The sequence below is a fragment of the Acomys minous genome (assembly GCF_964271855.1).
Source record: "Acomys minous genome assembly, chromosome: 9".
Lineage (NCBI taxonomy): Eukaryota > Metazoa > Chordata > Mammalia > Rodentia > Muridae > Acomys > Acomys minous.
The window spans coordinates 28607638-28632153 of NC_140490.1; the positions used below are offsets into that span (position 1 = coordinate 28607638).

General features: G+C 43.9%; 1 protein-coding gene across 3 annotated transcripts in view; it reads right to left on the reverse strand.

The window, feature by feature from the left end:
• Positions 1 to 7301: 7301 nt before the first annotated feature.
• The window catches only part of NEK10 (NIMA related kinase 10), a 190718-nt gene continuing 173503 nt past the window's right edge, over positions 7302 to 24516 (reverse strand). Inside the window, exons 33-37 of one of the 3 annotated variants that reach the window (XR_014781490.1) lie at positions 17455 to 17563; positions 16136 to 16214; positions 15630 to 15682; positions 15494 to 15549; positions 7302 to 12308 (exon numbers count right to left, since the gene is read on the reverse strand). Coding sequence is in view for 2 of the 3 variants with exons in the window: in XM_084794333.1 (XP_084650459.1) it covers positions 12251 to 12308; positions 15494 to 15549; positions 15630 to 15682; positions 16146 to 16214; positions 17455 to 17563 (345 nt within the window). In the remaining variant the exon portion in view is untranslated. The remainder of the gene's footprint in view (positions 12309 to 15493; positions 15550 to 15629; positions 15683 to 16135; positions 16215 to 17454; positions 17564 to 24516) is intronic. The other 2 variants (XM_084794333.1, XM_084794334.1) reach the window with 2 other exon arrangements.

The window sequence follows — 24516 nt, forward strand, 5'->3', positions numbered from 1 at the left end:
GGAAGACTGGCAGGCAGGCAGGGACAGGGATTAGATGAAACCCACTTGAGCTTGCAGGAAGCTCAACTCAGGTCATAGGACAGGGTCTAGAGCAGCAGTTCTCAGCCTATGGGTTGCCACAGCTTTGGGGCATGCATATGAAATATCCTGCATATCAGATACATATACTATGATTCATAACAGTAACAAAGTTACACTTATGAAGAAACAACAAACATAATTTTATAATTGGAGGGCCAACTCAACCCATGGTTGCAGCATTAGGAAAGTTGAGAACCACTGCTCTAGAGCAATGAAAAGAAGGCAAGCAAAGAAAGCATCCAGTTGTGCACATCATCCTGTCAACCCAGAAGCCTTAGGGAGTACCACATGCCACCTCTGCAGAGGCCCAGCCTGTGCTTAGGTTAAGGGTTGGAGGAAACTGGGCCAAGCTTGAGAACTCCAGGCTCTTCTTCCTGTCCTCTCTGTATGTGTGGTGTAAAGTCTCCATTAAGTAAGCAGTACTGCATTGGAATTTAAACTTTCTAAAAGTAAGACTTATAGAATTTAGGGGCCCAAAAACTCAAATCCCAAATGTGACATCATGGGCAAAATAGAATGTGTGTACAGAAGGTCAGTACGTAGTCATATGTGTGATACTGAATGAGGTGCCACTCAGATGCTTATGCAAAGAAGGCCTTTGGTGAGGATGCCCACATTGTGAGTGGAGATTAAAAGGAGGGGCGAGGGAAAGGAGAATGCTAATTGCAGCCTATCCCTGTGCCTCATGAAGCCATCTCAGGTGTGAATGACATGGTGCTTCACGCTGACAGTGATAGCAATGCTAGCAGTGGTGAGTCACCTGAAAATTTGCATACATATCTTCACTAACTTGCTGCATGTGTTCCTTATGACAGCCACTTAACTATGGAAAACCCGAGTCAGGAGTAGGGAGGTGGGAACACACTGAAACATGAGGAAGCTGGAACCAAGCTGGACGTTGCCACTTTACAAAGTTGGACCAGTTAACTTGCAGGCCATGACTTCTTATTTAAAGTGTGTGTGTGTGTGTGTAAGGGAGGCTGGAGAGACAGCTCAGTGGCTAAGAAAACTTGCTGCTCCTATGGAGTTCCTAGGTTCAGTTCACAGAACTCCCACATGGGAGTTCACAACCATCTATAACCCTGTGTTTCAAGGGACCCAACGCCTTCTTCTGGCTTCTGTGGGCAACACACACACACATACCACACACACACACACACACACATGATACATGTACATATATGCAGATAAAACACTTGGACACATAAATTTTAAAAATGAATATGTGCCTGTGTGTGTGTTCATATGCATGTACATGCCATATTAAGGCCAGAAGTCAAGGCCAGATAGATGTCTTCCTCAATCACTCCTCATTTTATTTTTAAAAACAGGCCTTTCACTGAATCTGGGACTTACAGATCTGTCTAGATTGGCCAGGCATTGCGCATCAGACATGCTTCCATTAATGCCTCCCCAGTGACTGGCTTTTTCAGGAAGGAGCTAGGACTCAAACTCAGACAGACACATTTGTGTGGTGAGGCCTTTCCCACCAGAGTCACGCCTCAGCCTTCTAATGTTCTTTTTGTTGGTACTGAAGACTAAACCTGTGACAGTACAGATGCTAGACACATGTTCAATCACTTACCCTTACTCCACCTATATTTTAGTGGAAATTGTTCACACAGCAAGAAAACAAGGGCCAAATGGTCAAGCTCCCTCCTCAGGGTCTAACAATAGCAAAGCTCAGAAATGGAGTAGCTGGACAGACTTTCTCTCTGCCCGCCATGTACAAAGTTGCCTCACCACTACCTATGTCACAAAGCAACATTCTGGCCAACACTGTGGCAGCTGTTGTAATGTTCTCAGCTGCTCAGAAGAATTCAGAGCTCTGCTCAGCTTATCTGCAAGGCTTTGGGGAGAAGTGTGTTTAAATTTTGTCCTTTGAACAAAGAAAGGTTGTTTGTTTTAGCCCTGCAAGGAAGGAGCTTTTGAGGAAATCCCACCCTATGAACCCAGAACTTGCACTTCATTGCACTGGGTTCAAGGACAAGGTTGGCTACATAGTTATTTTCAGGCACTCTGAGCATAGCCTGAGAAGTCGCCTCAGAAACAAAAGAACTGGGTAGGGGTCCCAACTATAATCCCAGGACTTGAGTGACTGAGGCAGGGGGGCCATAATTCATTCAAAGCCAACCTCAGCTGCATAACCCTAACTTCTATTCCTGGTCCTTCATTTTAGGAGATGCACAGAGCAGTTTGGGTGTCAACTCTTGGCTTGATTGAAAAACTCAGCCTCCAAAGTAAATAAGGTAGAAAGATGAGTGAAGGAGATTTCTAGTATCAGCCCTATAAACACACACACACACACACACACACACACACACACACACACACACACACAAATAGCACATAGCATATAAACATGAAAAAAATATGAAATTGTTTTCCTGAGGACTGTGGTATGAACTGAACTAGAGAGCAAAATCATGGGGACTTAAAACACATGCACCGATGTCCAGCAGTACCTAAGGCTGCCAATGTGAGATCAATATTGGAATTCACCTGGTGCCAAGTTGCCCAGGGTGGTCTGTGTGGTTCAAAGCACACCTGCCATGTGGACACAGCCTTGGAAACACAAGAAAGAGAATTGGGTAAGAGAGCCCTCCATTTCAGTTAGTACCATGGGAAAAAAAAAAAGGTTTGACAATAAAGCGTCAGCTTCATGAAGTCTAATCATAACAGTGTTTCCCTGTGGCAGATAATGTAAAGACAACCTGTGTCAGCTGGGCATGGTGGCGCACTCTTTTAATCCCAGCACTTGGGAGGCAGAGGCAGGCAGATCTCTGAGTTCAAGGCTGGCTTGGTTTACGGAGTAAGTCCAGGACAACGAAAGAAATCCTGTCTCAAAAAAAACAAAAACAAAACAAAAACAAAAAACAAACAAACAAAACAAAATCTAAATGAAACTAAAGGTAAAACAATGTAATTATCTTCCCATAGGGACTGATTGAACAATAAGATCCTGATGGTAAACGCTTTTCCAATATCAAAATATGACCTGTAGCTTAGGGGGGGGGAGAAAACATGTTTCTTGGGGCTAACAGCAGTAAACACTTTAGGCTTCATAATCAAAGTGGGTTTCTGCTACAGCTATTCAGACCCGCCATTGTGGCTCAAAGCAGCCAGAGGTAACACAAAAAGACAGGCAAGGCTACATTCCAATAAAGCTGTATTTACAAAAGCAGACTGGGATGACTTCCGCCCTTGGGCCATAGCTTGCTGAAACCATATGTAGATCAAGGTTTCCTTGATATATCAGACGCCCACGTTCTATTGGCAAGTGGAAAAGGCAAGGCTAGAAAGCAGGTGTCATTGGATGTTTTGAGAGATGTTACCAGGTAGCTACGGTCTTGAATTCCAGAGTCTCTTGCCTCAAATGTCAGTAGTGTTTGTGTGTGTGTGTGTGTGTGTGTGTGTGTGTGTGTGTGTGTGTGTGTGTATGTGCACGCGCGAGTGCGCGCGCGCGCCCTAGAGAATAATCACAACCATGCAGACCTCAAACCTGCTCCAGATAGCAAGATTGTTAGTGTCGTTTTCCCCTCTTTTGCTCATTTGTATTCATCTTTCCCTAGAGGAGGGAGAATAAAAAATAGAAATGGATACATTACTCTAAAAAATAGCACTCTGGAGAGAAATATTTCTAATGGGTAGGTAGCAGAGGCATTCTTAAAATCTTCCAGTTTGTCACTGTCATCCAGATCAGAAGCTGAAAGAGCTGCATTGTGACAGGCCACAGCAAACACTGAATGTGCTAAACTCAGGGAAGAAGCTCAGTCCGGGGCATTTTGTGCCAAGTAGGACCACGCTGATTAGTCTTCTAGTAGCTGGGAGCCTCCATCTGGCCCTCTGTGTCTTCCACCCTGGATACGCCAAGCACATTTCTGAACGTGTGTAGTGATGCCTCACGCGGCCTCTCTCTGACCCCCCTTGAATGCTGGTCCATGACACAGCACCATTAGTTGCTCCAGTCTCTTTCTGCTATGGTGTGTTCAGCAGCCAGGACACTGAACACGTGTGGCCAGCAGCTGCTAACTTGGAAAGCTGTCCCCGGTCCTTAGCTGTTTCCTACAGCTGTTAAACTGTGGCCACAGGTCATGGATGTTTTCCGTGAGTGACCTCAGCAGATGTGAAGGTCACAGCAGTTTAAATTGAAGTGGTAACCTCTTACCAGGGAAGCTGACATTCCCTTTTGGGGGATCTTAGTATCATTAATAAAACAATTTAGAAACAGACTTAGAAGGCAGCTCAAGGACGTTTTACTAGAATTGAAGAAAAAGGCACAGTGTAAGTCAGGTAAAATCCCGAAACCTCCAGGGGGAAATAAGGACACATCATGCCTTTTAAGTTAAGCATGGAATAGAAATGGCCAAAAAGGCAGCTTTTTGCAAAAGGAAGAAACACTGTCAAGAGTGGAAGCGGGCTAGTGAACTGAGAAAAGAGCCCCAAAGCATCTAGCCATATGGGGGTGTGTGTCCCTTTATATCCACCCTAGTTAATGACCTCGTTTTTTAATTTCTCTGTGTTTTTTCTTTTGTTTGTATTTTGAGCATGCTCTGTTTCTTGGATGGTGCCCATGGTAGGAAGGGTTTCTTCTTCCTCTGCAAAATGTCCTCCCTGGTGCTAATCTTGATGTACCTTTCCTAGTTTCCTGTCACATTCTAGCTGAACAGAAGTGATAATTTCCCTCCTATTTGAATTCCATTCCAGAGAGCAAGGCAAAATAATAATAATAATAATAATAATAATAATAATAATAATAATAATAATAATAATAATAATAATAATAAATAGCAGGAATGAGTTTAGGAGCTAGGTCAATGTTGCCTAATGATATGTTCTTTACCATTTGATGTTATTTTCAAAGACATTCACCCCAGCAGCATATATGAGAAACCCATCTTGCCAGGTTGCGGTGTCCATGGCTTAAGATGGGACTGCATTGCAAGGGTGAGATGTGAGGCTGGAGGCAGGGAGAAAAGTCAGGTTCATCCATGGCTTCAGACCCAGTGGGATTGGTCTACAGTGGGGTGGGTGTGTACATACCCTGTGTTCTGGGGCAAGGTGACAGTCTCTGCATTCTCACCATCGTCCATGTTCCTGTCTACATCTGGCATTTCCTGTTTTGTGTGTGTGTGTGTGTGTGTGTGTGTGTGTGTGTGTGTGTGTGTGTGTGTGTGTTTTAACAGAAGAAAGGCACACAAATAGCTAAGTAGCAGAAGTTTGAGAAGGGAGCCAACAGCAAAGGTACAGAGTTGATACACTTACCAGGGAGCAATGGGCTCCTTTTGTGTGGGCAACAGGAAGAGATGAAGGGGGGGAGGGGCGTTTTTGTTTTCACTAAGCATCTCCACCTCCAATCATTCATAGATAGGACGGTGAGTAGCAGCTTCTCTCTTGAAGTTGACTTTGAAGACACAGTTTGTCTTACTGCACATTTACCTCTGTCGGTCCAGGCTGGATGGGCACACAGCATCTAGATCTGGCATAGGGTCAAAGATTTATCCATTACAAGGGGGAGTTGCTGGATGGACTATTTTGTTTGAAGCAGGGTGTATATGTATCTCAAAGCAGGTAATGGTCCTGGGTGTTAAGCTCACCCAGCAGATTACCACAGGCTCCTCCCCTTGATGGTCATCCCTGCTCCCCACTGCCCCAGAGCATTGTGGTCCATATTGCAGAGAAAGTCAGGCACCTTGGTGTGAACAGTCTATGAACTGAGCTGTGTGGCAGAGCTGTAGGCAGTACTTAAGATGACGACACTCTTGGTCCACCAAGTACAGAGAGTGACGATTATCTCAGGAGTTTGTCAGGTGGCCTCCTGACTCCACTCAGCATTTGATTCCATTAGTGAGACACTTAACGGATGATTAGCTAAGCTGTGCTTGGGGTTCTGAAAAATACAGTGCAGTGTTGCTTCACTCCGTTCATAGCAATTGCTGTGGAACAATCAGCACTCGATCCATCTTTCCATGCTCATGCTGACGTTGAGCATAAGATCTCCTTAGTCTATGGCATGTGGGGAGAACCTGACATACTCTAGAACTTGACAAAGATGTCATGAGTTCTCTCTTTAGTTCTTGCTGTTGTCATAAAACCACACCTGATTGCTGGGTAGATAATTCTAGAGACACCCAGTAGAGAAGGAGTGTGAGAAATGTGGGCCCTTCTCTCTCTCCACCATGAATTCTCTGGGGTCCGGGTTGGCAGCACAAGCTACCTCACCTGCCAGCCCTTATCCAACGTTTGTGTCAATGGGTAATTACCGCAGGAATCCACAGATTATAGTCCAGGGACACAGAGTTTACAAATATATGTGGCCGCTTAGGTCGAACTTACCTGGGGTCATGCACATCTGTAACCTTGTCACTGGAAGGGAGTTTGGGATACACTGCAAGATCTGGGCTTACGATACCTAACTAGTAAAATGGTCTCAGAAAGAAGAGGTAGGGGCTTGTAGGGGATGGGGTGGAGTAAGAGGCGGGGGGGGGGGGGGGGGGAGGGGGGAGGGAAGGAGGAGACTTAAAAGATACAAAAGGAGAGAATGGAGAAGTTAATAAAAGAAGAAATTGACCAATTACTCTTGACAAAAGAGAAATTATTTTCCAATAATTTGAAAATACATTTTTATTTTCTTTAGCATTTTACAGAGCACATTTACACAATAGCAAAAAATAACATGCGCTTTCATCTTTTATGTGTACCTTTTGTAGAGGCATTTCTTTCCCTTTTTTTCTGCCTATGACTATGTGGGTGCATTAGAGACTGACTGTGTTCATAGGGAGCTCTGGGGGACAGCAGACACACTTGCTGCCTTCCACAGCAGCGGAAGCGCCAGCATCCCCCTAAAATGCCGGCCCCTTTCAGAAGAGGCTGCTCTGTGGATAGGGATAAAGTCATCTAGGCCTTGAAAGGCTAGCGTGACCTCTATGGGAGGTGCTAGGAAAAAAAACAAGATCCTACCTAAGAAACTAAGAAGGCGGCACATTGGGAGGCGGGAGAACAGAGGCTCCACTCCCCCTCAGTGGACAGCACTGAGATCGTCACTGAGTCACCACTGGGAACAACAGAAGTCAGGAAGCCTTTCAATCTGCATTGTATCCACTAAATGTCATCAAACAAAATACTGAGGAGATTTTTATTCTATGATTTCTGGTTCCCGGTGTTGAGAAATAAAATGATCTGATCTCTCTACAGCTAGTTATCGAGGGGCCTGCTGCCCTGCCCAATCGGACTGAGCAACCATGTCTGCACAGCTCTGCATCTGCCCATTTTAGATCTCCACAAATTGTTTTGTAAAATTTTTATTGTCAGACAAAATGAGCCTGAGTTGGAAGATGGGGAAGAAAACAGGGCCCCAGAGACGCAGCCATGTTCACTTACAGGCAGATAAAAATCGCTGCTTTGGGGCTTGTTTCTGGCTTAGCAACAAAGTGCTTGTTTAGTGTGTGCTCAATGCCTTGTTTAGTAAGGACTGGATGCCTAGCACCAAAAACAGCAGCAGAGGCAGCCATGCATGGAGCGCAGTGCCTCTATGCCTTACCGGGATCTGCCCTGAGGATCTACCCGCATGTCATGGGACTTACGGGAGCTCTGCCGATGTCTAGGAGGCCGACTTGCTGTAACCATACTTAGCTGCTAGTTCTGGGTGACCCAGCAGCCAGAATCATGAGGGCTGCTGACCAACTGCTCCTTAGCAAGGCACCTCTGGTGATGTCCTGCCCTGGAAATGTTGTGCCCTCCAACTACTCGAAGCAAGATTGTGTTTGGAAATTGATTACCTTCCTTGGATCACCTGTCATCTTTGTACAGCGGGACTTGTGGGTCTCCACAAACACTGTGTCCTGTCATAAGACGAGGCTCCACCAAATAGTGCTATTTCTGCTCAAATCCACAGAAGCATGAGGCACACATGACAGGGAATGTTGGTGATTTAGCTAAAACTTAACCGCACGCACATGCCTTCTGTTCTCTCTTCGAATCTTGGCTCCAATGGCAGTTGGAATGTAGAGCTAAGTGGTGGGATAAGATACTCTGTAGGGGACCTTCAGTGAATGCTTAAACAGCGACTAGTTCATAAGCATTGCCTTCTTTGGATTCTTATTTCTGCTATAAAGTTCTTCATTTTGTGAGACAGTTCTTTCTTGATGTGTTTTCTAATACTTAGCTACGTGTTCACTAATGACCTCACCACATCAATTCTAAGCAGCCATCTTGCCTGATGGTCATCAATATGGCATCGAGGCATGGTTTTCAATAATGATGAAACATCTTGTTGGGGGAAACAGATAAGCAACCTGCAATAGCTCATGTAGCAGCCACATCGTTCCTGTATTTTTATTTCTTTTTTTCTGACCACAGTAGCCAGACACAGAGCAAAAATAGCATCATGGGATATAACGAGAGGAAGAGGACCATCTTGCTTCAGAAAAATAATATTCCATTTTCAACTAAAGTGAACACACTTTTATAATATGAGCCAATCTTAAACATCTCCATATAATCAGCCAAATGCTGCACAGATGCCAGGAGACTTGCCATGTGAAGAGGTCACCAGGACTTCAGGGTATATCATCCTCACTTTTTCAAATTATTATTGCCCAAAGACCCAGAGGGTACATAAGCTAGCAATATCCACCTGCCACCTCATCAAAATTGCACAGTCTTTCCTGTCCCACTTAACATCAGTAGGACTGTGAATAATCATAACAGTTACATTTACTACATGTAACTTAACATGAGTCATGAAGTTGCTTCCTTGAGACACATGTGACTTACTATCCATATGGAAAACAGCATCCAACAGTAGCATATGCTAGCAGCACATTTTAATTGTAAAAACAATTTATCCAAAACCGTCACTTTACAGCAAAGAACCATGAACACAATCCAAAAGACAACAAATGCGTATGTGTCACATCCAAGTCATGAACGTAAAGAATTTAATGTTCAGACAGAATTCTGCACAGAGTTAAGGCCAGAGTGTGAGGGGCTTTGGCCTCCATCCACTGCTGCGTGTTCTGCATGATGAACAGCTGACCAACCCAGGTGGCCTTGCACTGCCTGGCAGGTGATTTTGGTACTCATGAGAATCAACATTTTCAAAAAGTAGGAGGTGAATAGTAAACGTTGCTTAAAAACAATTTCTTTCTACTTTCAAACACAGAGGACATGTAGGTGTTTCTAAAGGAACCCAGCGTGTTTACTTTAGGTAATTCCAGAGAGAATAAAAGAGGGTATGTATATGTTCTATTCTTATTAATACTGACAGAATTGACTAGTCGATATTATTGCCTTCACAAATCTTAAACATAGGTAGTGATCTAGTGGCAATGTCAATCGAATTGGACATAATCACCCAATTCCCTATTTGTCTCTCAGCATTAAAATCTACTGTATTTAATGAGTCTCAGGAAAGAAGACCTTAACTTGTACAAACTTCATAACAGTGCCCCCCCAGCTGTGTGTGTGTGTGTGTGTGTGTGTGTGTGTGTGTGTGTATGTGTATGTGTGTGTGTTGCTAAGGACACAACCCAGGGTCTGGTGCATTTGCAGCCCATTGGTCGTGTACATTAGGGTGCCACACACATGTCCACATGAAAGCCAACAGCACGTCTCTGGGTTCCTGGAACTCCTCCAGCACGTGTGTCTGTCTCTCCTCCCTCTCTGTTGCTGAGGCACTCTTCCCTTAAAGACTGCACATCTTCCCCAAGACAAAGATGTTTTTCAAAAAGCAAGACAAATCTTTGCTTTAGCCAGTTCCTTGAGAACGGAATATTCCAATTTTAAGGAGTGAATTGAAGTTTCAAGTGCGGATAAACAGAGAGAGCTGCTGGGTCAAAACATAATTAGCCGAAGCATTTGTACATCAAAAGTTATCTGAAGAGATTAATTCAAATTCTACCCCATACAATATTCGGTCACTGGGAATGAGACAGATTCAACAATTCACAGGATTTCGTTGTACAACAAATCATTATAAATTATACAAGACAAAAAGAAGAAATGCAAATGCAATCAAGAATAGATTCTGAGGCGCGTTAATCTCAAGTAGCCACTTCTTTGCAGTAAAGACAATTCCGCTGATCAGGACAAAATGACTGCTCTTGTTCTTGTCTGAAGGTCACAGGAGGAGAGCTTTGGAAAGGCTAACCTCACTGCTGGGGAGAGGCTGCATCTCAGGGCTCCCTCAGGCAGGCAGTGCCTACACAGTAGGTGAGGTGGCGGGTACAGAGTTCAAGGGGAGCATACACATGCTTTACCTCACAAAGCTACCCAGGTACTGCACAGCTGGGCCTGAACAGCTGTTACATGGGCATGTGCTGCCTTAGTTTGCTAACCTTACTAGCTTGTTCTGTGAGAAATACCACTCCAATGGCCAAAAGAGGTACAGAGAGACTGTATCTCTTTTCCTTTTCCATCAAGAAACTGCACTCATAAGAAATAAAAATAAAAATAAACCCTCAGTTAAATGTATTTTTCTTTACCAACACAATGGATGCCATTCTTTTTTATTTACTATGTATGTATTGCCATTTGGGAAGGAATTTGATTGTTTGAGCATTCACCACACAGCTTAGAACATTTTATACAGGGTTTCTGTCACGACTCGAGTATATGCCCCTGTAGGCCTATGCCTCCTCACATATCAGATGACCTAAAAAATGACTGTGCACACAGAAATAAAATTTTGCTTCATGAATCAATATTAATGTTTGGATTCTGTATATGAAATTCATATATGGATGAAATTGTTTTGAAAGCTGAAATTGAATTTTATCACTGTATTTAATATTTAAAATTACAATGTGTTTAAGGTGTTATCTTAGCTTGAAGACAACAGAATTAATCAGTAGCCCTCAAAGTGATAGTTAGCGTATGGTCAAAGAGAACTGGGTTATGATTTAAATATTAAATATACTAATTTTAAAAAATAGCATGGATTTACATTAAGTGATTTGCATACTATTCAGGAAAGTTATGTTGTGTTTTAATGACTGCCAATATATTGTACTATTCAATCATGCTTTAAAAAACATTAATGTAATTAAGTATAACAAAAATCAATGGGAAGCTAAAAGTGTAACTTCAGCCTCCAGATTGCTAATTACATGCAATGAATTGGTCTGAAGTGGGGACACATACAGTTTAAGTTGGTACTATAGTGGAGTTATCAGAAGCCAGTTGAAGAGGAGGAATTTGAGCCCCGTGGCCTAGCAAATGCTCTCTACATAAAGGAGGGATGCTGTTTGGCATTCTGATTTCTCTTTCTTTGCACCATCTCAGTGGGTAAAGAAGGAATTCGTATTTTATTTTATAACTTTTGGGAGTTCCCAGATAATAAATACTTATCTTGCACATAAGTAATTCGGTAAGACCTAGAATAAGAACTGTCATCTCTTTTATGGTCTATGACTTGTTCAAAGTGTTCTAGAAACATTGCAAGCTTGACTAGCATCGAGCATCATCTTCAGCAAGCTCCCCTCTGTCCCGGACATATACACATATACACATATTGTACAGCAATAGAGTCTAAAAGTCTAGCTGCAGCCAGAGTATCCTGCAGTTACTCCCAGATGTGTGCAAGGTTACAAATACTGTCTACACAGTGTCACGTTTCAGAACCTCTAGCACCCATGTGGATCAGAGAGAACCAACCGTTTCCTTTGCAAACTACCATATTCTGAATTTCTTTTAAGATTAAAAAAAAAACAGGGAACCTGACAGAATACCTAATATTTTGCACAGGGTCCTGAATTTATCTAAAACTATTTTGCGTACCTGGAAGGCTAGATACTTTTAAGCATAGTGTCAGCATTCCTGAGTATAAAATGTGTCTTTGAAAAATATAAGTTGTCTTTATGTTTAAACTCGAGGAAAGTTCCGTGCTAATGCCACTCCTGCCCCACCTTGGGAGCCATTCTCAAGTGTTTTCACCCAGAAGTGTGTTGACAGCCCATTGTTGTGTATGCAGTGCACTCTGGGGACAGAGCCCCAGCACTCTGGCTGCCGCACATCCCTGCAGGACTCTAAGAGCGGTCCTGAAGCCCTGTGTCACTTTGCCTTCCGTATGCTGTTCTAGCAGCATCCAGGCCTGGGCATCTGGCAGTCTCGGCTGAAGCCCAGAACTTGACCTGGACTGGGAAACTCCATCTGTTCCAGTGCAGTGCGCTCATCTTTTGCTTGGATAACTCTTGGTCCCCCATGGGTACGAGTGGCACCTAGAAGATCTAGAAGTGAAAAGAGGGCCGTAGAGTCATTACACATTTCTGCCCAACTCTCAAATTTCAATAGTTCTGGCTTAAGCAAATAGGTATAATAAAGCACAGTTAATAAAAAGGGAAGTCTTAGAGAGCTCCGGACTTTTGCTGAGACTTGGTGATAACAGGATTTTTTTCTCAAGTTACAAACACAATGAGAACCTCTGGTTCTTCATAGTGAGAAGCCAATACCATTCAAACCAATACCATTCAAACCAATACCATTCAAAGCAACTCACACCACACAAATGTCTATGTTCATGTACCCATATAACATACTCAACAGGCTGAACAAACACAGCAGTGCAAGCCGACTCAATGTGCATTGCATTTTATTCTTGTATGTCTGTTTCTTGGTGTTTTGTCTACATATGTTTATTGTGACAAACTATTGTTAAATACTCTTAGGGGCCAGCGAGCTGGCTCAGAGGGGAAAGGCACTTACCAACAAGCCTGACAGCATGAGTTCAATCCCTGGGACCCATATGGAGAAGGGGAAGAGCTGACCCCTTAAAGTTGTCCTCTGACCTTCAGGGATGCCTTGCTCCCCTCCAACACACACACATACACAAGCACGCACACACAAGCACACTCAAAAATGAAGTATTAAAAATGTAATAATTTTAAGTGATCTTGGTTTAGCACCATTTGTAGAGAATTGTGTAATAACTTTATTACTATATTGGTAACCCGTGTGTGTGTGTGTGTGTGTGTGTGTGTGTGTGTGTGTGTGTGCGCGCGCAAGCCAGAGGTCAATCTTGAGTGTTGTTCCCCAGGACACTACCTCACTTGTTTTTTCAACAAGGGCCTCACTGTCTGGAACTCAATAATAAGGTTGAGCCAAATGAACAGCGAGCCTAAGGGATACACACTGGGACAAGCACATATGACCACACCTGTTTTTCTTCTGCCTCTTTTTTTTTAATCTCTAAGTTTTGTAAAACAAATTATTTTATGTCTACAGGTGTTCTGCCTGCATGCATGTCTGTGCACCACTTGCATGCCTGCTGCACACTGAGGCTAGAAGAGGGTGTTTTCTGTCCTGGAACGGGAGTTGCAGACAGTTGTGAGACACCATGTGTGTACTGATAATTGAACTCAGGTTTTCTTTTATTTTTTTTTATTAATTTATTCTTGTTACATCTCAATGGTTATCCCAAGAGAAGCCAATGTTCTTAATCACTGAGCCATCTCTCCAGCCTGTATGTCTGTTTTATTTATTTTTTAACATGAGTTGGGGGTGTGGGTCCTGATACTTGCACAGCAAGCACTTGCCCATTGAGCTGTCTCCTCAGTTTACAAATTAAGACTCTCTCTTCCTTATGCACACATGCACATCTAGCCAGCTGCTGCATCATTAAGATGTGATCCCGGTGTGTTTCTAGCTTATATAGCAGTGTTTCCTGACAACTACAGGTAAATAAGCTAGTAATGTCCACTGTAAGCCTCTATAAGCTCACACATGTAAAATTTCATTGATACTCTGATTTTTCTACAAGAATATGAAGCTATTTGATTCTCTTGCTCCCACGCACTGAGGAAATACACACAAATGACCACAGTTGTAGAATGGCAACCTCTGGCCCACCACAAATTCAAGCCAAGGGCACTTGAAATGATAGGATGCTCAAAGTCAAGAACAGAGACAGGCACACTGCCCACAGAAGGCTTGGATGCTCAGCACTTGAGCAACAGAGTGAAAATAACAAACTTCGTGGGAGGAGGGCACCTGGAAGGATGCTCATTTCTGTCAACGATGTATCCTTGCAAGATGACGACTGCTCATCTTGGCTCTGCAGCCCCAAATCACAAGCAGGGCTAAATTTATAAAGGCTATATTTTAAAAATATGTTATCAAGCCAAAAGAGCAAGCGGTTGAATAATCTCATGTGTGATTCATAAGAAAGGCCGACTGAAATGGGAGCAGGAAGAGAAACGCAGGAGACTGAATTGAGCTCAAAGAAGAATGTAATTTCTCTGTAATGACCTTTGCAAGCCAGTCTTGAGTCCTCGTTTTCCAGGCTACTAGCTGTCCTCAAGGAATACTTCTAGAATAATTTAGAAAGCTATCACAAAGTAGCTCTACTGGCTGCGGAAGGAAGGCTGCTTGGGGGAGCACACTCCAAAGAGCTGTACCTCCTAAAACAGCCTGTGCATCTGGGGTATATGCTCAATATAGATGGTTTAACTTAATGGCTCCTTGGGAACACACAGAGCCAAACTCTGTGAGTTGCTACTATCATAGCCCATCCCACTCCCCCCACAGGCCCACCACAGCCCCCACCCTACAGCCGCCCCACCCCACAGTCCCCTGATACACACACACTTCCACACATGCTGGCCAGTCTCCAAATTCCAAGACCTGACTTCTTTTCCATTAAACCTCTCTGATATTTATTTACTCACTTCTTTCTCCATCCTAAGAAAAGGCCAGAAACAGCAAAAAATGGCCCTTCCTGAGGAAGGTGGCTAACAATGACTGGCATAAAGCTGGATGGTGACTGCTCCAGCTCTCTCCCTTGGAGTGCATGAATTCTAGGCATCCTGTCCACAACACTTCTCAGAAAGGATTAGAAGCCCAAGATTCAGACACCCAATCTGGAAACTTGCTTGGCAGTGACATCTTAGTAGTGTCATCACCCTTGTCTGTGTTTTCCAGAACCACCTCTCACGTATACTGAAGTGCATTTAAATTATTGTGCCGTCGCTTTGCCTAACAGTAAAACTATGAGAGCTACAAATTGTTTTTAAACTTGTCAAACAGCTTATTTATCTTAAAGTCCCCCCAAAGTATGCTCTGCTTAGCTGTAAGGAACAACGGATATCTGTGCTTCCAATTCTTCTAGAATGGCCCAAGCAAATATTTAACACAAGGAACCAACCAACCCAGAAATGCTCTCCCACTGGATCATTATCTTATAAGCAGCCAACGGCTACTAGGCAGTAACCTTTTGTTTCATTGTAGAACACAGTGTCTCCACAGAAGCTGGGCAACACATATTCTCCCAATGTCTATGTCTGCTCAAAGCAAATATAAGTGTTTAAAGGCAATTTATAGGAATTAAGCATTTGGAAGCAAAGATGAAGAAAGCAGATCTAATGTCCAACTGTATCTCAATTCATATTTAACCTTTGAAAGTAGCTCTGGGTCTCACCTGTTAGTTGTAAAATTGTAGTAGCCACTTTCCTCTAGGACTTCTTCAATCACAGTCTGGAATTGACGGACAATGTGGTTAGTGTGGAATCAAAAGCAACACAAGTGAAAACACCCAGGGGCTGCAGCAACACTACCTGCATCTGCTCATATGTGATTCCCTCCTCCAACTCAAGGCTGGTGGGCAGACCTGAAACACAGGAGTTACAGACCCTCAACCTTCAGTTCATAACTTCTTAATCATGACGTACCAGCAATGAATATTTCAACTGCAGCACATATGGTCAACTTCATAACTATAACGACTCAAAAGCAAATTCCAGGGCCAGAAAGCTGTCTGAGCAGGTCACAAGCCTCAGCACCTGGTTTTGATCCTTCCCTGGACTCCCAAATGTTGTCTCTGACACACACACACACACACACACACACACACACACACACACACACATACACACCAATACAAATAAATTTAATTAAAAATAAAAGTAAATCCCAAAAATGTCTAGGCCTTGCTTCTCTTCCTTGCCTAGGTGCTCTGGGAAAGACCATTATAAAGCAATAAACAAAGACTTAGGAGCAATGTTGGCTGAGGAAGGTAAGGTCATGTGTGTTAAAGTGAACAGTGACTCCAGACACATAGCACCTGAACCCACTGGGAAGCTGCCAAAACCGATTGCTGTCAGTTTCCCCTGAGTCAGCCTGCATTGACCTTTGATGAGGCCCTGTGGGGACAGGCAAGATAAGGGGTTATTAGGTTGGTTGAATATGTGGCATGAAGACAGAGTACTGGCTTGTTTTAGATGCTGCCCATGGCATCGCAGGTTCTGGTGTACAGTTTTGCTAAGCCACCTGTGGCAGGGGCCTAAGCCTTTGCTCTGCTGTAGAGCAGCCAGCTGCCCTGGGAGTTGTGGGCTAACCCAGCCCCAGCTTCTGAGGGATTTCCATCAGAGTCCACTCTCTTTTATTTGCTTTGATGAGTCTGACCAGCAGGTGAACTGACCAACCTGGGAGCAGCTGCTAAAAGCAAATGACTTCAGACATTATGTTATCTTGCTTGAGAATTTCTCGGGGTTCCATTTAAATGATTTATGATGAGAATACATACTCAGATGAAGGTTGACAGCACGCAAAAATGATTTCGTAGACAATCCTGTGAGCTATCAAACACTCTTCTTACTGTGACTCCCCGCCCCCCCCCAGAACCATCACCACAGTTGCTGGGGAATTCTAAAATCCCAAAAGAGTGGGATGCTGCTTCTCAGGGTTCAAGCCTCTCAAAAAGAATGGGGCCACACTGAGCTCCTCCAAAGGCCCAGCTCTTGCTGTGGCCACTGGAGCCCTCACATTGACTATACAATCACTACATGATGTTTTTCTTGCTTATTCTTCCATTTACTCCCATTTTACAGGAGACTGTAAGATTTTGCTGAGCTTCACAGGTGGAAGATCAGCTACTCAATGGCTGAGCTGAGATCGGAATGAGAAATCCAGGTTTTCAGAGTCTGTGTCTGAGATCTTATGCTACCCAGCTTTCCTATGTGGGATTAATCTACAAAAAAAAAAAAAAGTCCGATTCATAATGTGGATTTTTTCAGGTATGCCTCAAGTGTCTCCATTTTTAATATTTCAGTCTTCCACTTCTGCCTTTTATCTTCCTAGATGCTCTTAGACATTTGGCTTCACCAGACAACCAAGAAAAAGATAAGTAAAAGGAAATACAGTTCATGCATTGTGACCCAGATGTTGTTTATAGCATCAATAAGCAATGGAGGGAACTGCACATGTAGAACATGGCCTCTAGGAACCTCTAGATCCTAGTCACTGTATTCCCAACTACTGCCTCAATGAACACAAAACTCCTTTATTTTTTTGCATGGTGAAGGTGGTATTTTAGGATGGATATCTATATGAACAGCATGGTTCTTTCTGTTTGCTTTTCTGTGAAAGCCAATTCCCTCTTACCTGTGGGGTCACTTGGAGACCAGTTGTTCGCAGCCAGTGAGTGATGTAGTAGGTGGAAGTCGGACGTAAAAAAGTTTGGCTCAATTGGCTCGGGAGACCCCTGAGATAACTGAAAAGGAACATGCAGAAAAGGTACATCAGAGGCAGATGGCAGGCAGCTTCTGAGAGAGGTGTCCCATTCAATTGTGACCTCTGTCTCTGTGTGCGGGGATGTTGGGGCTCTGTGGTCCCTTGTAAACAGATAAACATCCTCCTGCTTCCAGAGAACTGATAGATTGGAAGCAGAAAATTACAGTAAAGGCGAGTCAGACAGTTCCTTAGTCACATGAGAAAACCACGCTTTGTAAAGGCAAAAGAAACACGATGTAAACACAACAGCCGGGCCTGGGACATCAAGATGTTATTTTTAATCAGGCGTAGGAGTAATAAACCCCAGCTATTCAACAGAACAATATGCTTAGTCCAAATCGCAGCCCCTTTTCTTCAACTGCTATAACAACACCTTCTTGCTGGACCATGGCAAACAAGCTTCTTAATACATTTTTCTAAATTACTATTAATTAACTTGGCTCTTCAAGCATTAGTTCCTAACATTCTATTCAGCCAATGACAGAATTTATTAAGTCCCAAGTGTTTAATGCTCTTCTGTGAAGCTGAATTTTATAATGGAATTTCCTAATGTAATTTTAGGCTATAGATATTTTCCAACTATTTTTACCTTTAATCCCACCCAACACTTGGATTGGCCAAGTTCTTGTGGCTGAGCTAATGTACTCTTAAGATGTCAAATATTAATAAATCAGAAGCATAAGGCACCATGCGAACTGGGCAGTAGTGAATTTAGATTTACAAACTCTGCTCATGAGTTAAGTACATCCATTTCCAATCACTTGAGAAAAACTGGCAACAGTAACCACAAGTAAACAACATATGCCACCAGTGACCTAGAAGACTCATGGGGTATGCATGTGTGTGCTTGCATGTGGTGTGTGTGTGTGTGTGTGTGTGTGTGTGTGTGTGTGTGTGTGTGTGTGTGCATGTGTGCATGTGGGGTATGGGCTGTGCATGTCTGTGTATTTGCGTGTGTGGGGGTGGGAGTGTCTCCTCCTTCCACATCTACCCATCTTCTCTTTCCCCCTTCTCCTTCTTTTTATCAAAATATATGTACAAGAATGTTCATAGCATACTATTTATAATAACTAAAAACTGGAAAAATCCCAAGTGTCTATATAGAAAGATACATCATGGTGTGTACACACTGTGGAATTCTACAAAGCAATGAAACAAATGATTGATGCCCAAAATGTAGAAGAATCATGAACAAATGAAGCCTAACACAGACAGAGACATAGCAGAAACCTTCACCTAGGCATCTTTTTATATCCAGGAGAGCCAATGAATGAAGACGGATATCAGGATGCTGATAACCCTGTAGCAGGGATGTGGTATGACTCAGATGGAGCAGTGAGCAGCTGGGAAGGTTCTGGATGTTGCTGTGGTCTAGGTCACATAGGTGAACATTGACCTCACTGTGTTCGGCATTATTGTAATACGTTTTAAATCAGCAAGTCAGAACTATTCCATCATTGTAGATCAGATGCTATGAGTACACACTGCACATGTTTTCCATTCTCCACACACATACTCTATTAGCAGAAAATGCGGTCCTGCCCCTTTTCATTCTTGAACATTTGCTATTCCTCATTGGTAATTGACAACTCATGAATAGTGTGACAAGATTGTCAGATGCTGAATGCAGAAGGATCTGGTGGCCCTGGGCACTCTGCCTGGACAATGGCAGTCTCTCTGACTAAGCCTTGGGATATTCTCTATGATCCTAGAAACAACTTCCTGGTGTTAGAATGACTTCAGATGGGTTTATTTTACCTAGGTGGTGGTCTGGATGTCTGAAATGTTGATCCTCATTACAGAAGTCGTATTCCATTTAACTATTAAGTGTACCTTGTGGTGATAAGGATCTCACAGCATTTAAAAGGCCTAAGGCCTCAAGTAAAAGAATGTAACTTGTGAGCAGGGGACCACAAGACTGCCACTTTCAGATGACAAGGGAACGGTGACTCTTTCATTGGAATTCAGCTCTGAAGATCAGGTTATTTAAGACTCCCAGGCTTATATCACACTTCTTTAGCTTAAGAGCCTCAGATACCTAGGGGCAGGGAAATGGCCCAAGAACAAAAGCCAGGGCCAAAATTCACTAGGCTTGTATTTGAATGCAGAAATGTTTGTTTTGTTTTGTTGTTTTTTTTTCTAGAACTTCCCAGAGATTCTTTTTGTAGTTTAGATTCTAGGTGTAAATATTCTTTTAGCAAACTAATCCCCTTATCCCACTCCATTTATTGTGTGTTACAGTCTCCACCCTACTAACATTGTGACATAGGCCTGTCAACTACGAGTTCACACTTGAAAGCTGTATAAGCAAGTAACAAAAAAAAATCTTAACTACTTGCCCATGGGCTGTAGAATTCAGAAATGACTTTCTATGACACAGTTTTTGACTAGGAATATGTTGCAGAGTATATAGATAATGCAATCAACAATAGGCCATGCAGAGATGGCCATTGAAGACAGGAAATTTGTCAGCACAGGAAAGAGTGGTGGGGAGCTTGAACCCGGTGACACTAGAGGAAGTAGGGTATGCTTAAGACCTCAGCTAAACTCATGACCACTGACTAAGTACTTAAGACATTCTGGCAAATTCTGTTGGCCCTTACAACTGCCTTGTAAGGTAAGCATTGTCTTCATCTTGTGGACAAGGAAACTGTGGAGGCCATTTACCCAAGGGGCACAGCAATAGTTGTATAATCTGATCCAGAGCCCAGCCCACAATCAAAGGTCACGTGGACCTCTTACGATTGCCTTGAATGACATGAGGATACAAAAAGATAAAGAGCCCAAAGAGATTGACATTTAAACAGAAAAGAAAGAGTGATGCGTCTACTGCTGTTGATGTGGGCATAAGGAGCTGAAGGTGTGTCTAACTTTGGGTGTGTCAGAAGGGAAAGTCACTGTTGCCCAGGAGGTGGACATGTGGAGGAAACACGGAACGCTTTTCAAGTTGCAGCCCCTGTAGCTAGAAGAAGCTCTGGATGGTTAGTGCTGTCATTGTGAGCTCTTGCTCGGAGACCTGCCTTTACCATGCTCTTCCTCTTTTCATGACACATGAGACCCTTCCTTTGCATGACTGAGCACCCTCAGCTCTGAACTACAAATGACTGCAAACACTTTTCAACTAACAAGTCAAGGAACACATTAGAGAGACTAGACTATGGCTGTCACCACTTCTGTTGCAATCCATTTCTGATTGGGACAGGCACTGTACCAATGAAGTGCTTAGTTAGTCAATTAAGAACAAATGTTCAAGGCAGAAACTACAGAGCTGCAAACCAGGTGAGACTACAAACGCAATCACTCCATTTCCCACACTACGTCTTCTTTTCCGTATCAGAAACTCCAGGTCTCTGTTGCAGGCCAGCTCCACAAATGGCATGGGATCTAACAAATGGTGAGAACTCTGGAAGACACAGAACTAAACACAGATAAAACTGATGCCAGAAGTGAGAAAAGAAATCTGCAATCCCTGCTCCTCCAGTCTAACTCTGTTTAGCTTCCCTTGTTCTCTGAGACTGAATGGCACTGTTAGAAGCCATTGCATTTCGCCGAATGTTCCATGTTCTCTAATCTACAGCCTCTTCTAGTTACTTATTAGCTTTCCATAAGCACTTTGTTATCAGAAGTGACCAATATCTACATCCACTTACTTTCTTCCATGAACCAAGAGTCCCATCAGCTCTGCCACACTCCGGGCTCCTTCTAGCAAAGCATCCAGCTGTGCAGTGTTTACATTTCCTCTGAGAGTCATGTCCCTAGCAGAATGTCATGGTGGGAAGGATGAAAAGGACCTGTGTGGTGTAGGTTAGACACAGGACCTAGTTGTCCCCAGCCCCTCTTCACACAATAACTATGGCACCCAGGCAAAGAGGCAGTGGTGGCCTTCCCTCCAGGTGAGGGGACCCTGACACCAGAGCCTTTCTTCTGGGTCAGAACTGGTCAGTGTTATCCCACTAACTTAGTGGGCCTTTGGACCCGGGGCAGAGCCAGATAAACAGTCCTGGGGGCTGGGCAATCTGCCCATGTGGAAATGAGCTGGAAACTTCAGCCATTTAACAACACACACTGGATCTGCGGATCTGAGCTGAAGTAGAGAGTCAGGACAGTATCAAGAAGGCCAACTCATAGGAAGAAACTCTTGTCAGCTAGCCCACCGCAGTGGGAAAATGCTCCTGACTTTTTTTCTTGGTCTCCCTATACCAAATGCTCTGTGGAATGGCAGCTTCTAGGATAGGGAATGGGACAGAGTTGTGAGTTCTGAGTGTAATTGTGTGTAGAGAATGTCATTGGTGAGCTAGACAGTCTTGTCTTCCTAACAAAGGCCCTTGGACTGCTAGATATACCTATGTTCACAGTGGGCAGGCATGCACCTTGCAGCAGCAGTAAGCACTGCCTATGAACCAATGGGAACAGCATAAACTCTGCTCTTCCCAGGTTCATGGACTCAGAGAGAGGTATCCCCTGTGACTGAAAGGCATAATAAAATGTAAGAAACACTGCCCTTACCAGGCTACTGATTTCTAACCTTGATTCCCATACTAGAGCCATGTACAAGTTTCTGAAAACTAAGTACCTAGTTCCAACTCTCAAAAAACCAACCCCTGGCAGTGATGGACATATGGCCTCCATGTCAGAAGGCGTAGAAGCTCTAGGAGAGTCAAGTGAACAGGAAACTGTGAGAACTCGCCCATATAACTGGGTGTTTACAAAGCTCACCACTTCCCAGTTAGACCTTGGTTGTTTAGTTTGCTTTAATCCCTGGTCCAAAAAATGCCTGAAGCTCATATGCAAAGAGAAGCCAGGGCTGCAGGTTAGCATGACATGGTACTGTGCCTTTGTGCAAGCGGGAGCAGTCAGGGCCTCTCATAAAGGGTCCACCCCTTTCATCCCTGTTCTTTCACAGGACATATGCTGTCCACTTCTGAGTGGATGCTCTGTCAGGAAGGAGAGCTGCTTTCAAAGTGTCAGTGGCCAGGCCTTGTTCTGGGAAAAGCCTCACAAATATCAGAAACAAATAAAGCAAATGACTCCTGATAATAAACAACAACAAATATCCGCTTTCAAGTGGTTGGGGAAATGGCTTAGACAGTAAGAAATGCACAACAATGAAGACCTAAGTTTCGTCTTAAAAGCCATGAGTGGCTCTCTACACTTGTAATTCTAGTGTTGGAGAGGGAGAGACTATCGGAAACTTGGGGCTCAATAGCTAGCCAAGCTGGCCTAATTGGTGAGCCCCTGTCTGAAAAACTAGCAAAACCATGGTAAAGGTAACCTCTGGCTTTTATATGCACATGTGCACATTACCAATCCCCTGTCCCAACACACACACACACACACACACACACACACACACACACACAACACATACACACGCATGCATACATACACTAAAAACAGGACATGAAAACTGGTCAGGGAGTTTAGGGAAACAGACTCGGATTCTTGTTCTTAGCCAAAAGCCAGGAATGCCCTTGATTTGTACTGGCTAGAGGCTAGAAATGCTGGACTATGTGGGGGCTTCCATTTCTGGTCTGGCACCCCATCTTTCTTCTCCTATTCTGTCTAGAGTCTGCAATGCTGAGTGCTTATCTAAAATCATGCTTGTTCCCAGTGGGATGAAATCACTTGCTCTCCTTGGAGGGTTCCTGTTTCACTTCTTCCTGTAAATGAGGGTATAAGCAAAACTTTCATCCAAATACCTGGATGCAGAGGCACACAGACACCTGGTGGGTGGGCCAGCGGGAGTTCCAGCTGATGCTCAGCCCCCGCCCACCCCACCTAATGCCTCAACCCAGGAAAGGTTTATTAGCTCACAGACACAGAACCCCTCAGAAGCAATGCCTTTCTCGGAAGCCGTTCTCCTTGCCTCCTTCCTCTTCAGCTCTTGCCTAAGATAAAACAAAACAAAACAAAAAACTCCTGTCTAACACCCACCCTTCCTCTGGTTTGTGAAATTCATCTCTCAATTCCATTGATTTTCCAGGTACCACATACCCTGAATTATGCTCATCTGAGGTAAAAATGCCTCTGCTCCTCCTGGACACCCCATCCCTGCTGCCACTACTGGCTTTTCCCTGTGTTGTATTAGTTACCAGACTAGGAATCAGGAAAGATGAGCATGAGAACCATGTGGCATCCCACCTCTCTCCTACTTCACCCTTGCCCTAGCTACAACCTCTGTTAGTTCCTATGTATCCCCTGCCTTTTTAACTGCACCCTTTCACTTTCCCCAGGACCTTAAGTTAGTTGGGGGTGGGGGTGGGGAGCACTTCTCCCTTTCACTCTTTCTTCCCAACATCCCTTATATCCCAGGCTGGGGTACCAGAGGAAGTAAGCTTAGTTAGACTGGAGTCAAAGCTGCCTCAGGCCCACAGCTTTAACCAGTGTTTATCCATCCTTCCATCTGTGAGCTAGGAACTGATTGTTTTTCAGAGGTATTGATCATGGCCATCTTTCCCTGGCTTACAGTGCCCCACAGCTAGAAGCCAAGAGTGCGCCTGAACGCTGTACCTGCTCTACAGGACAGCTGCTGGCTTCCTGCCTGGGTAAAGAGGGGCATAGTTGCCAGGATACCTAGCACTTGAGACAGCTGAACCTTGGAGGCCCACATAGGTCCATGGCAGCCCAATGCCAAGTCTGGGAGATGCACAGAATGCTGGAAACCCTAAGTTGGATCCTGCTTGCAGAGGCCAGCAGGTGAGCACCAGAGAGAAGACCGCCACCGCGTAGCGTTCTCAGGTTCCAGGGGCCCTCACTCTTGCCCTCGCTTCCAGGTTCTGTGGTAGGGACAGGCTAAGGGAAGAGAAGGTTCTGATGACATCACCTTCTGAGTTCTTTAAGATGTTTTTATTTTCTGTGCCCCTACATTCTCTAGATTATGAACCGTTTTTAGCAACTTAGTATCTAAGGGACTTGGATGCTCTGCCTGTTTGG